The sequence below is a fragment of the Hyperolius riggenbachi genome, chromosome 1, assembly GCF_040937935.1.
Source record: "Hyperolius riggenbachi isolate aHypRig1 chromosome 1, aHypRig1.pri, whole genome shotgun sequence".
NCBI classification, from domain to species: domain Eukaryota; kingdom Metazoa; phylum Chordata; class Amphibia; order Anura; family Hyperoliidae; genus Hyperolius; species Hyperolius riggenbachi.
This window is the reverse complement of record NC_090646.1, coordinates 523329950-523349269: the sequence shown is the minus strand read 5'-3', so window position 1 is coordinate 523349269 and position 19320 is coordinate 523329950. Positions and strand designations below refer to the sequence as shown.

Sequence of the window (19320 nt, the reverse complement as noted above, 5' to 3'; positions counted from 1 at the left end):
TGTGTACAGCTGTATTAAAATTAAAGGTGTCCTTTTTTAGAAATGTGCAATACTATTTATAGCAGTAGAGACTTCCGTGTTTTTGGAACCCACTTACCAAAAAACAACACAGAAAAAGTAAAATGCACTCAATTGCTAGGTTTTGTGAAATATTTTTAAAAGGGCACCCCACCCACACCCAGAGTTTGGAAACCCAAAGGGAACTTGTTATGCAAGTTTACATTTGGTAAGATTTGCTTTCGTAAATGCAAAGTGCTCTATACATGACCTGTTATTTCATGTGAATGTGTAACTTAAAAGTCCCAGTAATAAACAGATGCTTCCGTCTGTGAATTGGCATGTAGCATATTGAGAATATGGCATGTTTGAATTAAAGTTAAGTGAGGTTTTATTGCATAAAGGATGCTGTGTTGTACTCTTGATTTTTTTTTTTTTTGTGCTAAGGACTTTTAATGGTCATGCTCTGTTTACATCTATACATGAATTTGTATTTGCAGATGGCAGGAGAGCAGGCTGAGAAGAAGGTCAGGAGACATCATGCCAGCCGAAATCCAGTGCTGGCCCGTGGGATTGGGAAATATTCCCGGTCTGTAATGTATGCAAGGAAAGCCTTGTACAAGCGCAAGTATAAGGCCCCAGAAACAAAGGTAATATAATCATTTCTTCCAAAGTGAATTGAACAGTGAGAATATTGTTGTATGCTCACTCTAATATTTTCCACAGATTGAAAGGAAGAAGAAGGAAAAGGCTCCAGCTACAGTAACCAAGACTGTTGGTGGTGATAAGAATGGCGGCACCCGTGTTGTTAAGCTTCGCAAGATGGTAAGTACACTCATGGAGTTATGCACTATTAACCACCCTGGCGTTCTATTAAGATCGCCAGGGCGGCTGCATGAGGGTTTTTTGTAAATAAAAAAAAAAAAAAACTATTTCATGCAGCCAACTGAAAGTTGGCTGCATGAAAGCCCACTAGATGGCGCTCCGGAGGCGTTCTTCTGATCGCCTCCGGCGGCCAAAAGCAACACGGAAGGCCGCAATGAGCAGCCTTCCGTGTTTGGCTTCTCCTGTCGCCATGGCGACGAGCGGAGTGACGTCATGGACGTCCTGACGTCAGCCGCCTCCGATCCAGCCCTTAGCGCTGGCCGGAACTATTTGTTCCGGCTGCGCAGGGCTCAGGCGGCTGGGGGGACCCTCTTTCGCCGCTGCTCGCGGCGGATCGCCGCAGGGCGGCGGCGATTGGGCAGCACACGCGGCTGGCAAAGTGCCAGCTGCGTGTGCTGCTCTTTATTTCATCAAAATCGGCCCACCAGGGCCTGAGCGGCACCCTCTGGCGGTAATGGACGAGCTGAGCTCGTCCATACCGCTAAGGTGGTTAAAGGATTATTAATCTTACCTCTGTCAATTGGGTGGCTAAGCTGTCTGTGTGAAAGTCGTCTTCAAATTAGGTGCTGTACTTACTAGTTATCCAAAATCATTCTTGGAATCGGTTTCCTTGAGTAGCTAAAACCTCATTTTGTAGCTTTGGACAGCCTAACAATTTTTGGCACTATTCCGTTAGCCGGGCGCAACTGAGCTAAGTAATGTACAGATTCGTGTTTTTACTGGCCATTTCGCTGCGGCCAAATGTATCAAAAGTGAGTTAATTGAATTAAACAGGCAGCAATGTAACAGATGAAGCCGCCGGCTTCGGCTCTGCCTCCTCTCCTCCCTTGCCTCTCTCCTATAGAACACTGGCAGCAGCCCCGAGAGTCGTTTGTCGCAAGAAACAAGCAGAGTGGGGAGGCTGCAGACATTGCTCATGCCAGCACCCGCTCTGCAAGAACGAACGGCAGGATTCCCGGCCGCGACGAATGAGTCTGGGGTCCCCGGCTGCCAGTATTGTATAGGAGAGAGCCGAAGCCGCCGGCTTAATTTTAGTTGAATTTAACTCACTTTTGATACATTTGGTCGCAGCGAGAAGCCAGTAAAAACATGAATCGGTACATTACTTAGCTCAGTTGGGACCGGCTAACGGAAAAGTTTTTTGGGGTTTTTTGTATCAATAATTTAGACTAGGTGTATTAACTTTATTCATTTGAATTTAGTGAGGTTTTTGAGTTTGCATGTGGTGAGAAATATATGGTAGATGTAGTAAAGTGCAACTCCAATAAATATTACTAAAGTTTTAAGAGAATAACAATTCTAGAATGTGGCCAAGTGAATGGCCCTCTTGCCTTGCTGTGCTGGGTCCCTGGTTCGATTCCCTGCCAAATGTAGGTTTTATCTGTGTTTTTCTTGCGGCACTCCACTTTCCTTCCACATCCCAAAGGCCTACAGAGGAGTTAACTGGCTTCCCCTAACCAGAGGAAATCTAACTCCTCCCATGATAGTGGCTGTATAGTGTACTAGTAAAGAGCAACTCCTCTGACATAGACCAGGATTCCAATCTTGGTTCTTCCTGTTTCGTAAGCCAGTACCTATTCTGTAAGGAGTCCATGGGCAAGACTCCCTAACATTGCAGGGTGGCCAACTGAGCATGCTACAGCTCTTAAGCGCTTTTAGTCCAACAGGACAAATGTTAAAATTATTAAAAAGGCCTTTAGTGACACTTAGTTTAGTGGCTAGCACCTTGTGCAATTTTTTTTCTTTCAGACACTTGTTTCCTCCGCACATCCTAAAATGTACATACTGGTAGCTTAAGGCTACTTACACACCAAGACGTTGCGTTAGGTGCTACGTCAAGGTCGCATAACGTGCGACCAACTCAACGCATGCAGTAGTTAAAGGTGGACGTTATTGTGAATCATTGAATAGCACGTTAGAGTGGTGGCTGGATAGTGTACTGGTTAAGGGCTCTGCCTTTGACATGGGAGACCAGGGTTCGAATCCTGGCTAGGTCAAGTACCTATTCAGTAAAGGAGTTCAAGGCAAGACTCCTTAACAGAGCAGGGTGGCCTCTAGAGCGCGTCCCAGTGGCTGCAGCTCTTGAGCGCTTTGAGTCCGACAGGAGAAAAGTGCTATACAAATGTTCAGATTATTATTATTATTATTATTATTATTATAGAGTGCTATGACGTCATTTGATAAGAGTCTGGTGCGCGGTCGCACAATGATGACTATAAATAGAACTTTTTTTGGCTTATTATTGTGGGTTGTTTGGTGTTGGAAACATGGATATGGAGGAAGAGATGATGCTTGGTGGCATGTGCATGTTGTTTTTTATGCGTCTTCTTCGGCGCATGCGTCAACTTTTTTTTTTTTTTTTCCGCACATTCCATTGTTGGCAATACTGAGCATGTGCAACACCTTCAACGCAGCAGATTCATTGTTGAACGCACAGCATGCAGCACTTTTTCTAAACGCTCCACGTTAGACACTAACGCAACGCGTGCAATGTGAATGTCGCATAGACTTCGCATTACTATGCGTTGCTGTGCGTTAAAGACTTCAACGTGCGACCTTAACGTCTTAGTGTGTAAGCAGCCTAACTGGCTATAGCCCCAAAATATTGACCCTAGACAATGGCAGGGGTAGCAGATTGTGGCTGAGGTTCAATTACACTTGGAGCTCTTGAAGAACATGCTAGTTTGCACTTTCTTTGCATGCATTTAAAAAAAATAAATTGCGTATGATTTGTATGGGAAAACAATGTCAACTTGCTCTTAGTTTTTCACATTCCTATTTAAAAGCACATAATGCTGCGTTTTGAAAGTGAATGAATACACAACACCACACATTTGCAGGAAAAAAAAAGCAGCATGCATTGTGTATGTAGTATAAAAGAGCACCTTATGGCTGCAGTTCTCCTTCAGGGCTCATTTCCACTATCGCGAATTCGCATGCGTTTTTCGCATGCAAATTCGCATAGCAATACAAGTGAATGGGACTGTTTCCACTTGTCAGGATTCCTGTGCGTTTTTCTGTGCAGAAAAAATTCGGATGGCAGAGCCATCAGAATTCGCATACCGCATACCGCTATGCGAATCGCATACAATGCATTTAATAGGAAATTCGCATGCGGTTTGGGTATGCGAATTTTCATGCGAATTTTCATGCGAATTCGCATAGAAACAATGGAAAAAGCACACCAGCACTGCCATGGTTAAATTCGCATACATCGTCATCCATGCGAAGTCGCATGCGACTTTGCATGAAAATTCGCATACACCCGCATGCGAAATTCGCATCCGCATGCGAATTTTTACCGCGGCGATTCGCACCGCACAAGTGGAAATGCAGCCTAAAGGAATCGGGCATTTTGGGGCTTTCTCCAGCACTTTGCAGCTGACTGTCCCACGCCGGCCGCTCTGCGTTGCCTCCTGGTCTCCGTGCACGGTGCGGAGACCGACCCCGAAGTCGTCCTCACTGCGCCTGCGTGAACCACCGCTGTCAATCAAGCTCACATTGTACGCAGCTTACGGCGCAGTACTTCCGCACCATGCACGCAGACTAGGACGGCGGAGTGGGACAGTCGGCTGCAAGGGGCTGGAGAAAGCCCCAGATGAGTAAAAGTGTGTGTGTTTTTTTTGTTGTTTTTTTTTGTTTTGTTTTTTTTCCCAAAATGCCTGATGCCTCGTTTAAAGCGGGATTGTCACTGTAAAAAAAACAAAACAAATTTCAACAGCAACTGGTCTGAATGTATTAAAGGGAACCTAAACTGAGAAGCATATGGATTTTTCCTTTTAAAATAATACCAGCTGCCTGACTCTCCTGCTGATCCTGTGTCTCTAATACCTTCAGCCACAGCCCCTCAACAAGCATGCAGATCAGGTGCTCTGACTGAAGTCATACTGGATTAGCTGTATGCTTGCTTCAGGTGTGTGATTCAGCCACTACTTTGGTCAATGAGATCAGCAGGACTGCTAAGCAACTGGTATTGTTGAACCACTTCACCCTATCTGGACGGCTATATCCATCCAGATAGACTGTGCTGCTCCTGCAGCATGGTGCGCGCGATCGGGTGCGCTCCCGCTGCCTGCCACTAGCCCCCCGATCAGTGAATGGGAATATAATTCGCATTCACAGATCTAAGCCCCCCGGAGAAATACCGACGCTTTCTAAGCAGAGAGCGCGGTATTTCTGCTCGGAAAAATTGTTTGCAGCCTCCTAATAGTTCCTGGCAGCGTGATCGTACGCTCCAGGAACTTTTTGGACTGTGGCCATCTTGTGGCAAAATAGTAAACTGCACCCGCATACATTTTTTAAATAAAGCATATTCTATTAAATCTAAAAAATGCTGTTTACCTCCAAAGCTAAAATCACCCACATACATTTTTTTTTTTTTATTAAAAAATAAATAAAAAAAATTACTATTAAAAAAAACTACATAAATACTTAAGGGTCTAAAAATTTTTTTAAATATACATGTTAATAGAGCATCTTAATCAAATTTTTTTTTTTTTTTTTAAATTAGAAGCTTGTAAATAGTGATACACGCAAATTGAAAAAATACACCTTTATTTTCTAAATAAAATGCCGGCGCCATAAATTGTGATAGGGACATAATTTAAAAGGCGTAATAAGCGGGACAAGTATGCAAATAAAGTACATGGGTTTTAATCACAGTAGCATGTATTAATTTTAAACTACAATGGCCAAAAACTGAGAAATAATAATTTTTTTTCCATTTCTTTCTTAATCTTCCTGTTAAAATGGATTGAAAAAAAAATTCTTAGAAAAATCTACTAAAATAAAGCCTAATTAGTGGCGGAAAAAACAAGATATAGATTAATTGTGATTAGTAGCGATAAAGTTATTGGCGAATGAATGGGAGGTGAACGTCGCTCGGATGCATGAGATTTTCCGCGCTGTTGGCTGAAGTGGTTAAAAGGAAACGTCCATATCCTTCTCAGTTAAGGTTCCCTTTAAAGCGGATCCGAGATGAAAAGCGAACTATAACAAGTAACTTGTCTATGTATGATATCTAAAGTTTAGATAGTTTACACAGCAAATATAGCTGCAAACAGCTTTAATAGAAAATTATCATTTTTTCCTGTGATACAATGACAGCAGCCATGTTTGTAAACATTACACAGAGGCAGGCTTATCTATATCTTGATCACTAAGCCTGTGAAAAAACCTAATTCCCCCCCCCCCCCCCCTCACCTCTGCAATCAATGGCTAGTAACACCCCCTCCTTCCCAGACTGAGCTCCCATGAGCCCTTGCTACTGCCAAGGCTCTCTGAAAACCTGTGGGTGTGGTTTATTTAGTTTATAGGGAATTAGAGTATTAAAACAAAAAAGTATTTGGCTTGAGGAATGCCCTATAAACAATAGGAAAGGAACACAATTATGCAATGAGTAAAAGTTCACCTCGGATCCACTTTAAGTGATAAAGATGCTAATCCTAAACTCTAAACTTTAAAAACTTTTTTTCTGCTCTTATGGTTTGGAGTTATCACATGCCTTAGGAGCACTGGCCCTTTAATAGCCATTGCCATTAAGTTGCATGCTGGTTTTTTTTATCTATAATATATTTCTCCTCTTCCCTTTATTTCCCTGCCGAGCTGAAACATGATCCTTTGCTCACTTGTGTTTACAAGCGACCTGAGGTGACTCAGTGATTGGAGGAGGAAAAAAAAAAGTTAAGTGAAGAAATGACATCGGATTTAGCTTCAAACTGTGGCAAAATACATGGTTCCCACCAGGAACAGAATTCTCGTCATTTACTATATAAAATCAGGGCTGTGGAGTCGGTACAAAAATCTTCCGACTCCAACTCCTCGGTTTCTGAAACCACGACTCCGACTCCGGGTACCCACAATTGCTCAGACTCCGACTCCTTAGTCTAATACTTAACAGGGCTGTGGATTTTGTACAAAAATCATGCGACTCCCGACTCCTCAGTTTCTGAAACCACGACTCCGACTCCGGGTGCCCAAAATTGTCCCGACTCCACAGTCCTGTATAAAATTCACTGAAATCAAAACGTGGACAGTACAATACATGTTATATAGGTAGGTCAAGTATATATCTCTACTTATGTTTTTTTTTCCCTGGCATAGTATGGCTAAAGCAGCGTACACACGCCGGACTTTAGGCAACGACGGGTCCGTCATTGCCTCCCGCTGGGTGGGCGTGCCAGCGACAGTCCGGCGTGTGTACGCTCTGTCGTCAGACTGATACGGCTGTTTCTGAGCGATCCGCCCGTCCGGCGTGTGTACGGACCTTTATCCTCCTACTTTAATTGATCATGTAATATAAGGCTGCATTCACGCTTCTGCTTTGCTGGATGTCAACTTACTGCCTATGTTATTGTATGGACCTTTTCTCATCTCAGCATTGTAATGGACAACTTCTGCAGTGTTTGTGGATGATTGCAGCACTTTAAAGGAAAACTGTAAAGAAGCATGTGGAAGCTGCCATATTTATTTCCTTTTAAACAATACTAGTTGCCTGGCAGTCCTGCTGGTCTGTTTGGCTGCAGTCATGTCTGAATCACACCAGAAACAAGCATGTGGCGAATCTTGTCAAATCTGACAATGTCAGAAACACCTGATATGCTGCATGCTTGTTCAGGGTCTATGGTTAAAAGTATGGGCAGAGGATCAGGACAACAGCCAGGCAACTGGTCTTGTTTAAAAGGAAATAAATATGGCAGCCTCCATATACCTCATTAAGGTTGTCCTTAGTTGTGAAAAGTAATGTGCAGCATGTGTTTCATTATGTATGCGTTGTAGTGTGGGTGTTGCACAACATCTGTAGTGCATACTTAGCCTATGTCCTACATTGGAAAAATAAAAATGTTGGCTTATTTCATTTAAAGGGGATTTTAAGTCAAAAGTAATGTGGCCAATTACTTATCTGGGGCTTCTTCCAGCCACCTGAAGTTCTAGTCCCTCGCTATAATTTTGTGCAGCTCCATTCCCCCCGTGTTACCCTCCCTAAGCTGGGTTAGTAGCCGGCTACTTGATTGTGCTCACGTGGCCGGGAGCATTCTGCGCCTGCGCAGTAGCAATTTTTACTTTAAAGGGATACTGTAGGGGGTCGGGGGAAAATGAGCTGAACTTACCCGGGGCTTCTAATGGTCCCCCGCAGACATCCTGTGCCCGCGCAGCCGCTCACCGATGCTCTGGCCCCGCCTCCGGTTCACTTCGGGAATTTCTGACTTTAAAGTCACAAAACCACTGCGCCTGCGTTGCCGTGTCCTCGATCACGCTGATGTCATCAAGAGCGCACAGCGCAGGCCCAGTATGGTCTGTGTCTGCGCAGTACACTCCTGGTGACATCAGCGGGAGCGAGGACACGGCAACGCAGGCACAGTGGTTTTCTGACTTTAAAGTCAGAAATTCCAGAAGTGAACCCGAGGCGGGGCTGGAGCATTGGGGAGTGGCTGCGCCAACACAGGATGTCTGCGGGGGACCATTAGAAGCCCCGGGTAAGTTCAGCTCATTTTCCCCCAACCCCCCTACAGTATCCCTTTAAGTGCAGATCTCTTCTGGTTATGGGAGCACGAGGGAGGAGACACGCAGCAAGGTCCTGCACATGAAGTGCTTGGAGAGGGACAGTGAGGGAATGGAGTAGTGGGGAATAATGGCGAGGGACCAGGAGTACTTCAGGGGGATAGAAGTAGCCCCAGGTAAGTAACTGGCCAGATCACTTAACACTTAAGATTCCCTTTGTTCGTACTTATAGTTTTATAAGTTTTTTTTACAGTAATTTTGTTTTTCCCAACCATATAGCCACGCTATTATCCCACTGAAGATGTACCACGCAAGTTGTTGAGTCATGGCAAAAAACCCTTCAGCCAGCACAAGCGCCATCTGCGTGCCAGCATCACCCCTGGAACCGTGCTGATCCTTCTTAATGGACGTCACAGGGGAAAGGTAACACATGAACCAAACTTGGCAGCTACTGCATACCGTATTTTTCGCCGTATAATACGCACTTTTTCTTCCCAAAAAATGAATAGAAAGTCCCTGCGTCTTATACGGCAAAGGCAGGGAATCCCCAACTTACGAATGGCCGCCGATACGAACCGCGACCTGCCGTCATCAGGGATTCCCTGCTCGCGTCCTGCTGGGGCAGTCTCCTTAACCCCCCCCCCCCCCCCCCCACCCATACCCCCTCTTCGTGTCACTGGGTCTCCCCTGTGTTGGCAGCAGCAGCTTACCTCCTCCATCTTGCCCGCGGCGATTGAAGACATCCGGCTTCTGTGGGCGGCTTCCTCTAGTTCCGGCTTCTGATGCGTGATTGATGTGATGCATCATTTTTCATTTCAATGCTTTATTTACTGAACGCTAGTGTAATCATAACCTGTATTAAATAACATAGTAGAGATGGGCAAAGAATTTGAATTGTATGCTGAGTCCCCATGTAGAAGAATCCCTTGCTTATTCCACTTGTTTTAAACTGACCTTCACTTGCACAAATCAAAACTTTTTTTTTTTTTTTTTACAATGCTATGCATTTTGAATTTGATTGAAGTTGCGAAGGGCAAGTTGTCCTCTGTGTTGAATCACCTTTATCATTTTGGGAACTGAGGAAACCATTTGCAGTAGTTTTGAAAGTGTAATCGTTTAGTTTTAGTTTGCGGAATGATTTATTCATATTATATAGTGTGCTACTTCTTTTTTTTCTCTTCAAATAAGTAACGATCTGGTCAGACCAATGTAGCATATAAAAAAACAAAAATCAGTAACCCTTTGCACACTCGCATGCAAATGTTCAAACAAATGCATTCACAGATTCACTCATCCAGGCACCACTGTTATCCCTACAGCTAAGTTAAAAGCCGGGGTCTTAGTTCACAGAATGCATTCTTATGCTTAGTCACCTATACTGCGCAGAAGTACCCAGGTAATCGTAGGTGTCCTAACTCTGGCCCTGTAACATGCATAGTACAGGCATGCAAACATTGCATCAAACCTATCTAGGGATTAGGAGCACACATCCAGACGTCCTCTCCTGGGACAGACAGCTCCCTTGTGCGATTGGAATGATGCGCTAACGTAATGTATCCATGCGCACCATGCACATACACTCGCATAAGCTGTGTGCATGCTGACAAAAAACACAAATTGGAATATAGCATATATATTTTTACAGTGGAGCAATGTTGTTGGTGTTGTAGGCTTTACCTGATAGGTTTAACCACTTGAGGACCCACCCTTTACCCCCCTTAAGGACCAGCGCTGTTTGATGGGATCTGTGCTGGGTGGGCTCTGCAGCCCCCAGCACAGATCAGAGGGCACGCAGAGCGATCAGATCGCCCCCCTTTTTTCCCCCCTATGGGGATGATGTGCAGGGGGGGTCTGATCGCTCCTGCTGGTGGCATGTTGCGGGGGGGGCACCTCAAAGCCCCCCTCCACGGCGACATTCCCTCCCTCTCCTACCTGTCCCCCCAGTGATCCGGGCTGCACAGGACGCTATCCGTCCTGTGCAGCCAGTGACAGGACGTCCTCTGTCACATGGCGGCGATCCCCGGCCGCTGATTGGCTGGGGATCGCTGATCTGCCTTACGGCGCTGCTGCGCAGCAGCGTCGTACAATGTAAACAAAGCGGATTATTTCCGCTTGTGTTTACATTTAGCCTGCGAGCTGCCATCGGCGGCCCGCAGGCTATTCACGGAGCCCCCCGCCGTGATTTGACAGGAAGCAGCCGCTCGCGCGTGCGGTTGCTTCCTAATTAATCAGCCTGCAGCTGGCGACGCAGTACTGCGTCGCTGGTCCTGCAGCTGCCACTTTGCCGACGCACGGTATAAGCGTGCGGTCGGCAAGTGGTTAAAAAGGTTTGTGCATATCACCGAAATAATAATTTAGAGATGTTCTATTACTTTTTCTCCATAAAACATTCCCCAGTTTCCCTGGCTCTTATTTGCTGCACCAAGGAAGTTGAGGGCATGCGTTTTTTTTCCCCCTTTTTCCCTCCTTTTACTTCCCCTTAGACCTAACTAATGCCGCCTGATTGGCTGAAGCTTCTTTCCCTCCTGTTTTTCCCCTCCCACACCTCTGTTCCTCTCTGGCCAATATTTCTCATGCTGAGACAATGCACTTTCTACCAGGGCTATGGAGTTGGTACAAAAATCATCCGACTCAGTTTATGAAACCACCAACTCCGACTCCACAGCCCTGCTTTCTACTTCAGAGCTGTGTGGGCGTTTCTGAAAACTGGAAGGAGGACGGACAATGATACACAGAGTAAGGGAGGAAATGTCAGGATTGGCTTCAAGATACAGTCAAACTGGAAAATCCTAAGGGCCCGTTCAGATCAGAAATGCGGATGGCCATGCGTGCGGAACGCAACGCGTACGAACGCATGGCCATCCGCGTTTGTGTGCGTTGCGTGGCTGATCCCATCACTGAAAAGTGAATGGGACAGCCACGCGTTTTTGCAAAATCTGCGTGCAGCATGCGTTCCCGGACCGCACAGGTCCGGAACGCATGCAGTGTGAACATCAGACATTGCACTCTATGCAATGTCTGATGTCGTGCGTTTTGGCCACCTGCACGCGTTTCCAAAACGCGGCTGGAAACGCGTGCAGTGTGAACGGGCCCTAAGGATTTTCACTTTTTACTATCTAAAAATCACTAAAAATCTAAATGGACAGTGCAATTCATATTTTATAGAAGTAGATAAATACTTTCTCTACTTGCATATGTGGTGGTTTTCTTCTGAGATAGTGTGGCTGGCAGCTCCTCTTTAAGTGGTTAAATGCTGGTAAAATCATTGCATTGTCTTTATTTCTTTTTAAGACAGCGCTGTAACTTTCTGGACAAGGGGTTTTATATGGGAAGTTGTTTTTAACTCTGGTAATTTGTTTTATCTTTTTACATTTAGCGTGTTGTCTTCCTGAAACAACTTCAAACTGGTCTCCTGTTAGTAACAGGTAAAATACATTATGAAACGTGCAGTGCATTAGAATGCTATTTTTACAATGTATGTGTTTTATTTATAAGGTCTGTAACCCACTAGCAGCATCAGCACATTTGGAAAGCTCTTGCTAATGGGGGATTTAAAAAAAAATATATCCCTCTAGTAGGATCCACACACATAGCATTACGTTAGCAACAACTTTCCAAATCTCAGGTGCTTACAAAAGTGCTAGTGGCTTCCAGGCCTAAAACTGCTGATCACCTATGTAGGTAAGTTTAGTGTACAGACAATCACTGATAATGACTGGTGAAATCTCGAAGTTTTGCCTGACAACCCTCGGCCTTATGCTGCATACACACTTGAGATAAGTCTTTGGAAAATGAAAGATCACAGACCAATTTTACCCCCTTCCATGTAGTATGAGAGCCATACTCTACACAGTCTATTCTATGGAGCTGCACTCCCCATCAGATAAAATCTTTGGAAGATGCTGCACACAAAGATGCTGTACACATTCAAAAGATCAGTATCTGCAAAAGATCTGTTCCTGCAAAAGATCCATTCCTGCAAAATGCGTTCATAGTCTGAGATCTGCAGATCATCATACACACCTGGTTTAACAGACTTCATCTGCATATCTGGCAATCATCTGCAGATCTGAAAATCCATCCTGGTGGATCTGATCTGCAGATGATTGTCTGTTAAACCAAGTGTTGTATGAGGATATGCAGATCTCATAGACTATAAATAAATCCTTTGCAGGAACAGATCTTTTGCAGATACTGATCTTTTGAATGTGTACGGGCATCTTTGTGTGCAGCATCTGGCAAAGATTTCTGTCTGATGGGGAGTTCAGCTCCATAGAAAAGACTGTGTAGAGTATGGCTCTCATACTACATGGAAGGGGGTAAAATTGGTCTGTGATCTTGCATTTCCCAAAGACTTGAATCTCAAGTGTGTATGAAGCATAAATCTGAGCCCCTTGTAGATTTGGTGGTCTCCGGTACAGATTGGATAAGTCTCGTTCCCTTCTCGTACAAAACTATTTCCAACTTCTTAGCAGCAGCGCAGTAAGCTAGTATCTTAGTCCCCAGGTCCATCTCCTGCGTTGCTGTTAATACAGCTCAGACCTAGACCTGGCCGCCTCTAATATTTCCCACTTCATGAGTACAAGACATTAGAATTCCCTACCACTGTCCATCAGACTTGCCTCCTCATTCAACACCTTCAAACAAGCCCTCAAAACTTATCTGTTCTAGATGGCCTATCCACCTACCTAGTATGTCTCTACCATCTTTGCCATTTCCCCTTCACCAAGCGTTTCTTACTTATTTATGCACCCTTATCACCACTCTCCTTTCCCGCAAACTGATTCAAAATGGTCTCTAACGTCACTTGATTGCATGATCTTGTTTGTGTACCTTGTCTATTGTATTTTGTACCTTGTATGTTATAACTTGTTTTCTTGTACAGCCTAATGATTGTCACACTATCATTGTCTGTAACCCTATTTGCCCACCGCTGTGCAGTATGTTCAAGCTCTATAATAATGACTTATACAGTAATAATAATGGAAATCTAAGGTTGATATGTTGTATGGAATGAGGCTATTGAAAACTGATCAACAATATTTAAAATTTAGCTACCCCTCTGCTTTGGGCTGTGCTATAAAAAGTACATTTGGCAGCTGTTTCTTCCATATGGTTATGTCTCATCATGCATGTTCGCTGTCAAACTGGCCCACAACAATGTGACACTTATCCATCGTCTCTGAAAAGGAACTGAACTAGTGGCTTCAGGCAAGACACACAAAATTGATATTGCGCTTTTCTCCTGGCAGACGCAAAGTTCGAGCTGCAGCCACTAAGGTGCTCTATGGGTAGTAGCAGTGTTGCAGGTGGGGGTCTTGCTTAACCTCCCTGGCGGTTAATTTTTTTTTTTCAAATGGGCAAAAATCTTTTTTGGTTTTTTTTTTTTTTGTTTTGTTTCATGTAAAGCTACCAGAGTGGTAGCTACATGAAACACCACTAGAGGGCGCATGTGTCCCTCTAGTGCGATCGTCGCCGGCACTAATAGCAAACAGGGGAGCGCGTATATAACTCGTTCCCCTGTTTGGCTTCTCCTGTCGCCATGGCGACGATCGGAATGACGTCAGCTGACGTCAGGCGCACCCGATCCAGCCCATAGCGCTGCCCGGAACTCATTGGTCCGGGCAGTGCAGGGCTCTGGCGGGGGCCCTCTTTCGCCGCTGCGTGCGGGCGATCGCCGCAGAGCGGCGGCGATCAAGCTGTGCGTGCGGCTAGCAAAGTGCTGGCTGCACGCACAGCACTTTGAATGGGGCGAATCGCCCCAATAGAGCCGGAGAAATCCTCCTGCGCGGCATAGCCCGAGCTCAGCTCGGGCTTACCGCCAGGGAGGTTAAAGGAGGTATCAGGGAAAATTGAATAAAATAAGTGCTACTTACCGGGGGCTTCCTCCAGCCCCAAGCTCCCCGCATGTCCCTCACCGCAGCTCTCCCCGCAGCCGTTCGCCGCAGCTCGCTCCCGGTCCCAGGCGATGACGTCTGGCCGACCTCCAGGTCGGCCTGTACTGTGCCTGCGAGTGTGGCGCTGTCAATCACAGCCATGTGGGCTGGAGCGGACTGCGCAGGCTCAGTAGTTCTGCGCCTGCGCAGTCCGCTCCGGCCCACATGGTGGTGATTGGCGCCGCTCGCGCAGGCGTAGTACAGGCTGACTTGGAGGTCAGCCTGACGTCATCACCGGGGAGCGAGCTGCGGCGACCGGCTGCGGGGAGAGCTGCGGCGAGGGACATGCTGGGAGCTTGGGGCTGGAGGAAGCCCCTGGTAAGAAGCACTTATTTTATTCATTTTTCCCCTGATAACTCCTTTTAAGGTCTCTTCACTGAATAGGTGCTTGCTTATTAAACTGGTAGAACTAAGATTTGAGCCCTTAAAGTTCACTTCTTGAATTTCAGACTTTAAAGTCTGAAACCCACTGTGCCTCCGTTGCCGTGTCCTCACTCCCGTTAATGTCACCAGGAGCGTACTGCACAGGCACAGACCACACTGGGCCTGTGCAATACACTCCTGGTGATGTCGGAGGGAGGGCGCGGCTGTGCGCAGGCACAGTGCTTTTCAGACTTTGAAGTCTGAAATTCCAGAAGTGAACTGGAGGTGGGGCCGGAGAATCGGTGAGTGGCTGCGCGGGCACAGGACGTCTGCGGGGGTCCATTAGGAGCCCCAGGTAAGTTCATCTCATTCCCCCCCCCCCCCCCCCCTTACAGTATTGCTTTAACCAGTACACTATCTAGCATTCCAATGACTTTATTACATTTGATAGAGGTGACCTATTTGCAAAAAGTCACATTTTGAATGGTCGTTTTTTTTTTTTTAATTTTTTGTTATAGGTCCTCTAGCCATCAACAGAGTTCCACTGAGGAGAGCTCACCAGAGGTTTGTCATTGCCACATCTACAAAAGTTGACATCTCCACTGTCAAGGTTCCAAAACATTTAACTGATGCCTACTTCAAGAAGAAGAGACTGCGCAAGCCAAAGCACCAAGAGGGAGAGATCTTTGACACTGAAAAGGAGGTGAGTGTTTATGGGTTGATTATATTCCAGAGTTAAAGAGGAACTTCAGCCTAAACAAATATACTGGCATTAAGCTACATAAGTTATGTTAATTAAAATAAATAGGTAATCTAATCTCTTAACCACCCTGTTTTATAAGAACAGGCAAATGTTTGTGATTTCATGGGGGTAGCCATCTTTTTGGTTGAAAGGAGGTGACGGCGCATGAGACACAGTTCCAACTATCCTGTGTCCTGATCACCTCTCCCAGCTGCATGCGCTAGGCAACCAGAGCAAAATCAGAAATCCCATCATGCTTTGACAGCAGCAGGGGAAAAATGACCAAGCAGATTTCTTTGATAGGGTGGAGCTTAGCTTCTGTGCAGCTAAAAATAAAACTTTGGTAAGAAAAACAAAGTTCTGATGCTGTGAAACTGTTAAAGAAACCCCAAGCCTTTTCAGTGCTGCTGAATAGATTTTTAGTCTGCAGGTTCACTTTAAGGTGACTTCTGAATTTGCATTATGCTGATTAAGCCAGAACATGACTCGGAAAACAATGCTGGCTTCAAACTGACCTGTCAGAATTTTATTTGATTAGCCATGTGTTCTAGTGTAAATAATGCAGATGTGCTGAAGGTAAAAAACTGGATGTTTGCATTATCACAAGGAGGTATGACTCTGCACCACACTGTAGGGAAGTGTGGCCTCTGCCTGCACTTGGGAAGCAAGATCTCTCACCAAGGCATTGGAGACATACATACAATTAACCATTTATGCCGCCTGGACGTGATTGTCACGTCCAGATGGCTGCTATAGCGCGGCTGTGCACGCGTGCGCACATGTTGGCCCCCGTTAGCCCACCGATCGATAAATGGGAACATGGTTCCCATTCATTGATCTAAGTACCTGCTGATGGCTTTTCAGATACCACTGTCTTTCTAATGAAAAAAAGTTTCCTGTCCTCTATACCCTTCCTGGAAGTGAGAGAGCGTTCGCTTCCAGGATTAAAAAAAATTACTAAAATAGTCAAAATGAATCTACATACTTTTTACAATGAAATAAACACATATTTAAAATTAACTGTTTATATCCCACACCAAAAATTACCCAACTAAAATACATAAATAGTTACCTAAGGGTCTGAATTTCTTTAATATGCATGTGAAGTGGGTATATTAGAATCAGAAACGTTTATTTCGCCAAGCATGACTGGGTCCTGCCTGGAATTGGGTTTGGCACAGTACATACGCAGCTCGAAAAAGCATGGTTACAAAAGATAGGTTTTAAGTATGCAGTTAACAGAGCTAGAAAGGAGAAACAGAACAAAAATACAGTATACAACACAGATCAAAAATCACAGTATGCATAAAAAGTGCGCAAAAGTACACCAAAATCTGCATGGGGGAGATCGAATTACAAACCTTTTTTAAACTATAAGCTTGTAAATAGTGATTGACGCAAAACTGCGAAATGCACCTTTATTTCTAAATAAAATATTGGCGCCATACTTTGTGGTAGGGACATCATTTAAATGGTATAATAACTGGGACAAACGGGCAAATAAAATATATAGGTTTTAATTAAGGTAGCATGTGTTATTTTAAAGCTATAATGGCGAAACCTGAGAAATAATAATTTTTTTTCTTTAATATTCCTGTGAAAATGCATTTAGAAAAAACTAATTCTTAGCAAAATGTACCACCCAAAGAAAGCCTAAGTGGTGGCGGAAAAAAACAAGATATAGATCCAATTCTTTGTGATGATTAGTGATAGTTATTGGCGAAGGAATGGGAGGTGAAATTTGCTTGGATGCATAAGGTGAAAAATCCCCGTGGGCTGAAATGGTTAAGCTACCTGGAGATTTGGATGCAGAGTAAAGCCGAAAAACTGCTCACCCTGCTCCTGCAAAATTACTTATCCCCATCCAGGCTGCCTAGTGGGGAATGATGTAATTTGGCTTCCAGCTATTGCTGTCACCCAACTTGGTGTTTTTATAGTAATTTGTGCTGTTTTTTTTTTTTTTTAATGGCGCCCATAGCCATAATTCGGATGACGCCGGCTGCACCCAAATCTTTAGTGCTGTTTTTACAGCGCTCCCCTTGGAGCCTGACTGGCTACAAGCCTTTCAGCAAATGTACAAAGCCTATCACTAGCTATCGTAAGGCCAGGCACCCACTTGCATTTGCAAATCAGCGAGAGGTATTTGCAACATAAAGTTGAGCCATTTCTGGAGCTATTTGGAGGAAAGTGAATTTGGGACCTGCTTTCCCCAATTTAATGGCCCTAAAAACATGCTACATGCAGGGGCATGGCAGCCAATTGCTCCTGTGGGCTCACCTCGTTAACTTTAATTAGCCTAGCGTTTCTGAATCGCCAGCGATTTGGAAACATTTGCAGAAATATCACTTTTGTTGTGTGAATACTTCATCCAACTACCAACTAATGAATCTGAGAGAGCCTAAGCACTTTGCTTTCTAAGGGAGAAAAGCGCTATAGAAATGTTATTGTATTGTATAAAATGCTCTTGTAGGCCACGGCCCCTAGAGGGAATTCGAATTCTAAAGATTGTATCACAAATGCTGCATATCGTATGTGTTCCAAGTATTACTGTATTCCTTGTCTTGTATGGTAGCGTTGTTTAGAAGTCTTCTCGATGCTGTGAAAATTAGAAAAGAATGGTGTATAATAGTTTTTTCATCTCCTAGAAATATGCAGTGACACAACAGCGCAAAGCAGATCAGAAGTTTGTGGACTCACAGCTCCTGCCTCTGGTCAAGAAAGAGCCCCAGCTTCGTGGGTACCTGCGCTCCCAGTTTTCACTGTCTAATGGAACATACCCACACAAACTGGTCTTCTAAAAAGTTTCACAGGGGTTATTAAAATATTACATCTACTACTAATGTGCATTTGTGTTTTCTGTGCTGTCAAGCAGTGCACCTAGTTTCTGCTCTTGATTGTGAACCTGAGTGGGGTGTGTATTTTGCATATAATGTTGCCGGCTTTTTGCTGTAGCATTAGTCACTGGTGTAAACAGTGCCATAGATGCAGTATACAAGTTCAGCCAATGGTTGTGTAGAATCATCGCAGAGCCCCCTGTGAATTGCCTATTCTATGCCAATAATGTAAGGTGAACATGTGCGGCAATACTAGCACATGAAAGCCACTAGCTGCTGATCAGTTTGTTGGCAGCTGCTTAATATGCATACAACTTCCAGTCCTGAAACCAACACTGGTCTTATGCTGGATCCACACGGTGCGTTCGTGCGCTCGATTTCCCGCTCGATTCCCGTCGATTCGTTTATTTCCAACATGTCCGATTTGGATTTTGATGGATCGTTAGGTCGATTCGCATGCAAAGTATGCCGAAACGACCTAACGATCCATCCAAATCGGACATGTTGGAAATAAACGAATCGAGCGGGAAATCGAGTGCGCGAACGCACCGTGTGGATCCAGCATTAAAGAGAACCCGAGGTGGGTTTTACAAATCTTAATTGCATACAGAGGCTGGGTCTGCATATAATGCCCAGCTTCTGTTGCTATATTCTATTCCCCCAGCCCCCCTCCCCCCCCCCCCCCCCTGTGCTCTGCTGTGCTAGTGACACATTGTGTCGCCAGCAGGCTGTTTACATGTACACTGTCAGTCTCCGCCTTCTCTATTTTGCCGCTCCCCGCCCGCATTTCTTCCCTCCAATCAGCCGGGAGGGAAGGAACGCGGGCGGGGAGCAGCGACATGGGGGGCGGACGGAGAGTGACATTGTACATGTAAACAGCCTGTTGGCGACATGCTGTGTCTTCTGTGCAGCTAAAAATGAGGCTTGGGTAAGAAAAACAAAGTTCTGATGCTGTGAAACTGTTAAAGAAACACCAAGCCTTTGCAGTGCTGCTGAGTAGATTTTTAGTCTGGAGGTTCACTTTAACAGACTCTTGGATGGGAGTGTACAAGTTTGCGGTCAG

The 19320-nt window shown here is 44.9% G+C and overlaps 1 protein-coding gene across 1 annotated transcript; it reads left to right on the top strand.

Moving 5' to 3' along the window:
- The first annotated feature begins 476 nt into the window (after nt 1-476).
- On the top strand, nt 477-18259 carry RPL6 (ribosomal protein L6). Its single transcript, XM_068245893.1, has 6 exons — nt 477-647; nt 724-822; nt 8662-8805; nt 11759-11807; nt 15200-15384; nt 18069-18259. Exons 1-6 carry the CDS (start codon nt 480-482, stop codon nt 18219-18221), a joined length of 798 nt encoding a protein of 265 aa, XP_068101994.1. The 5' UTR covers nt 477-479; the 3' UTR covers nt 18222-18259.
- The last annotated feature ends 1061 nt before the right edge of the window (nt 18260-19320 follow it).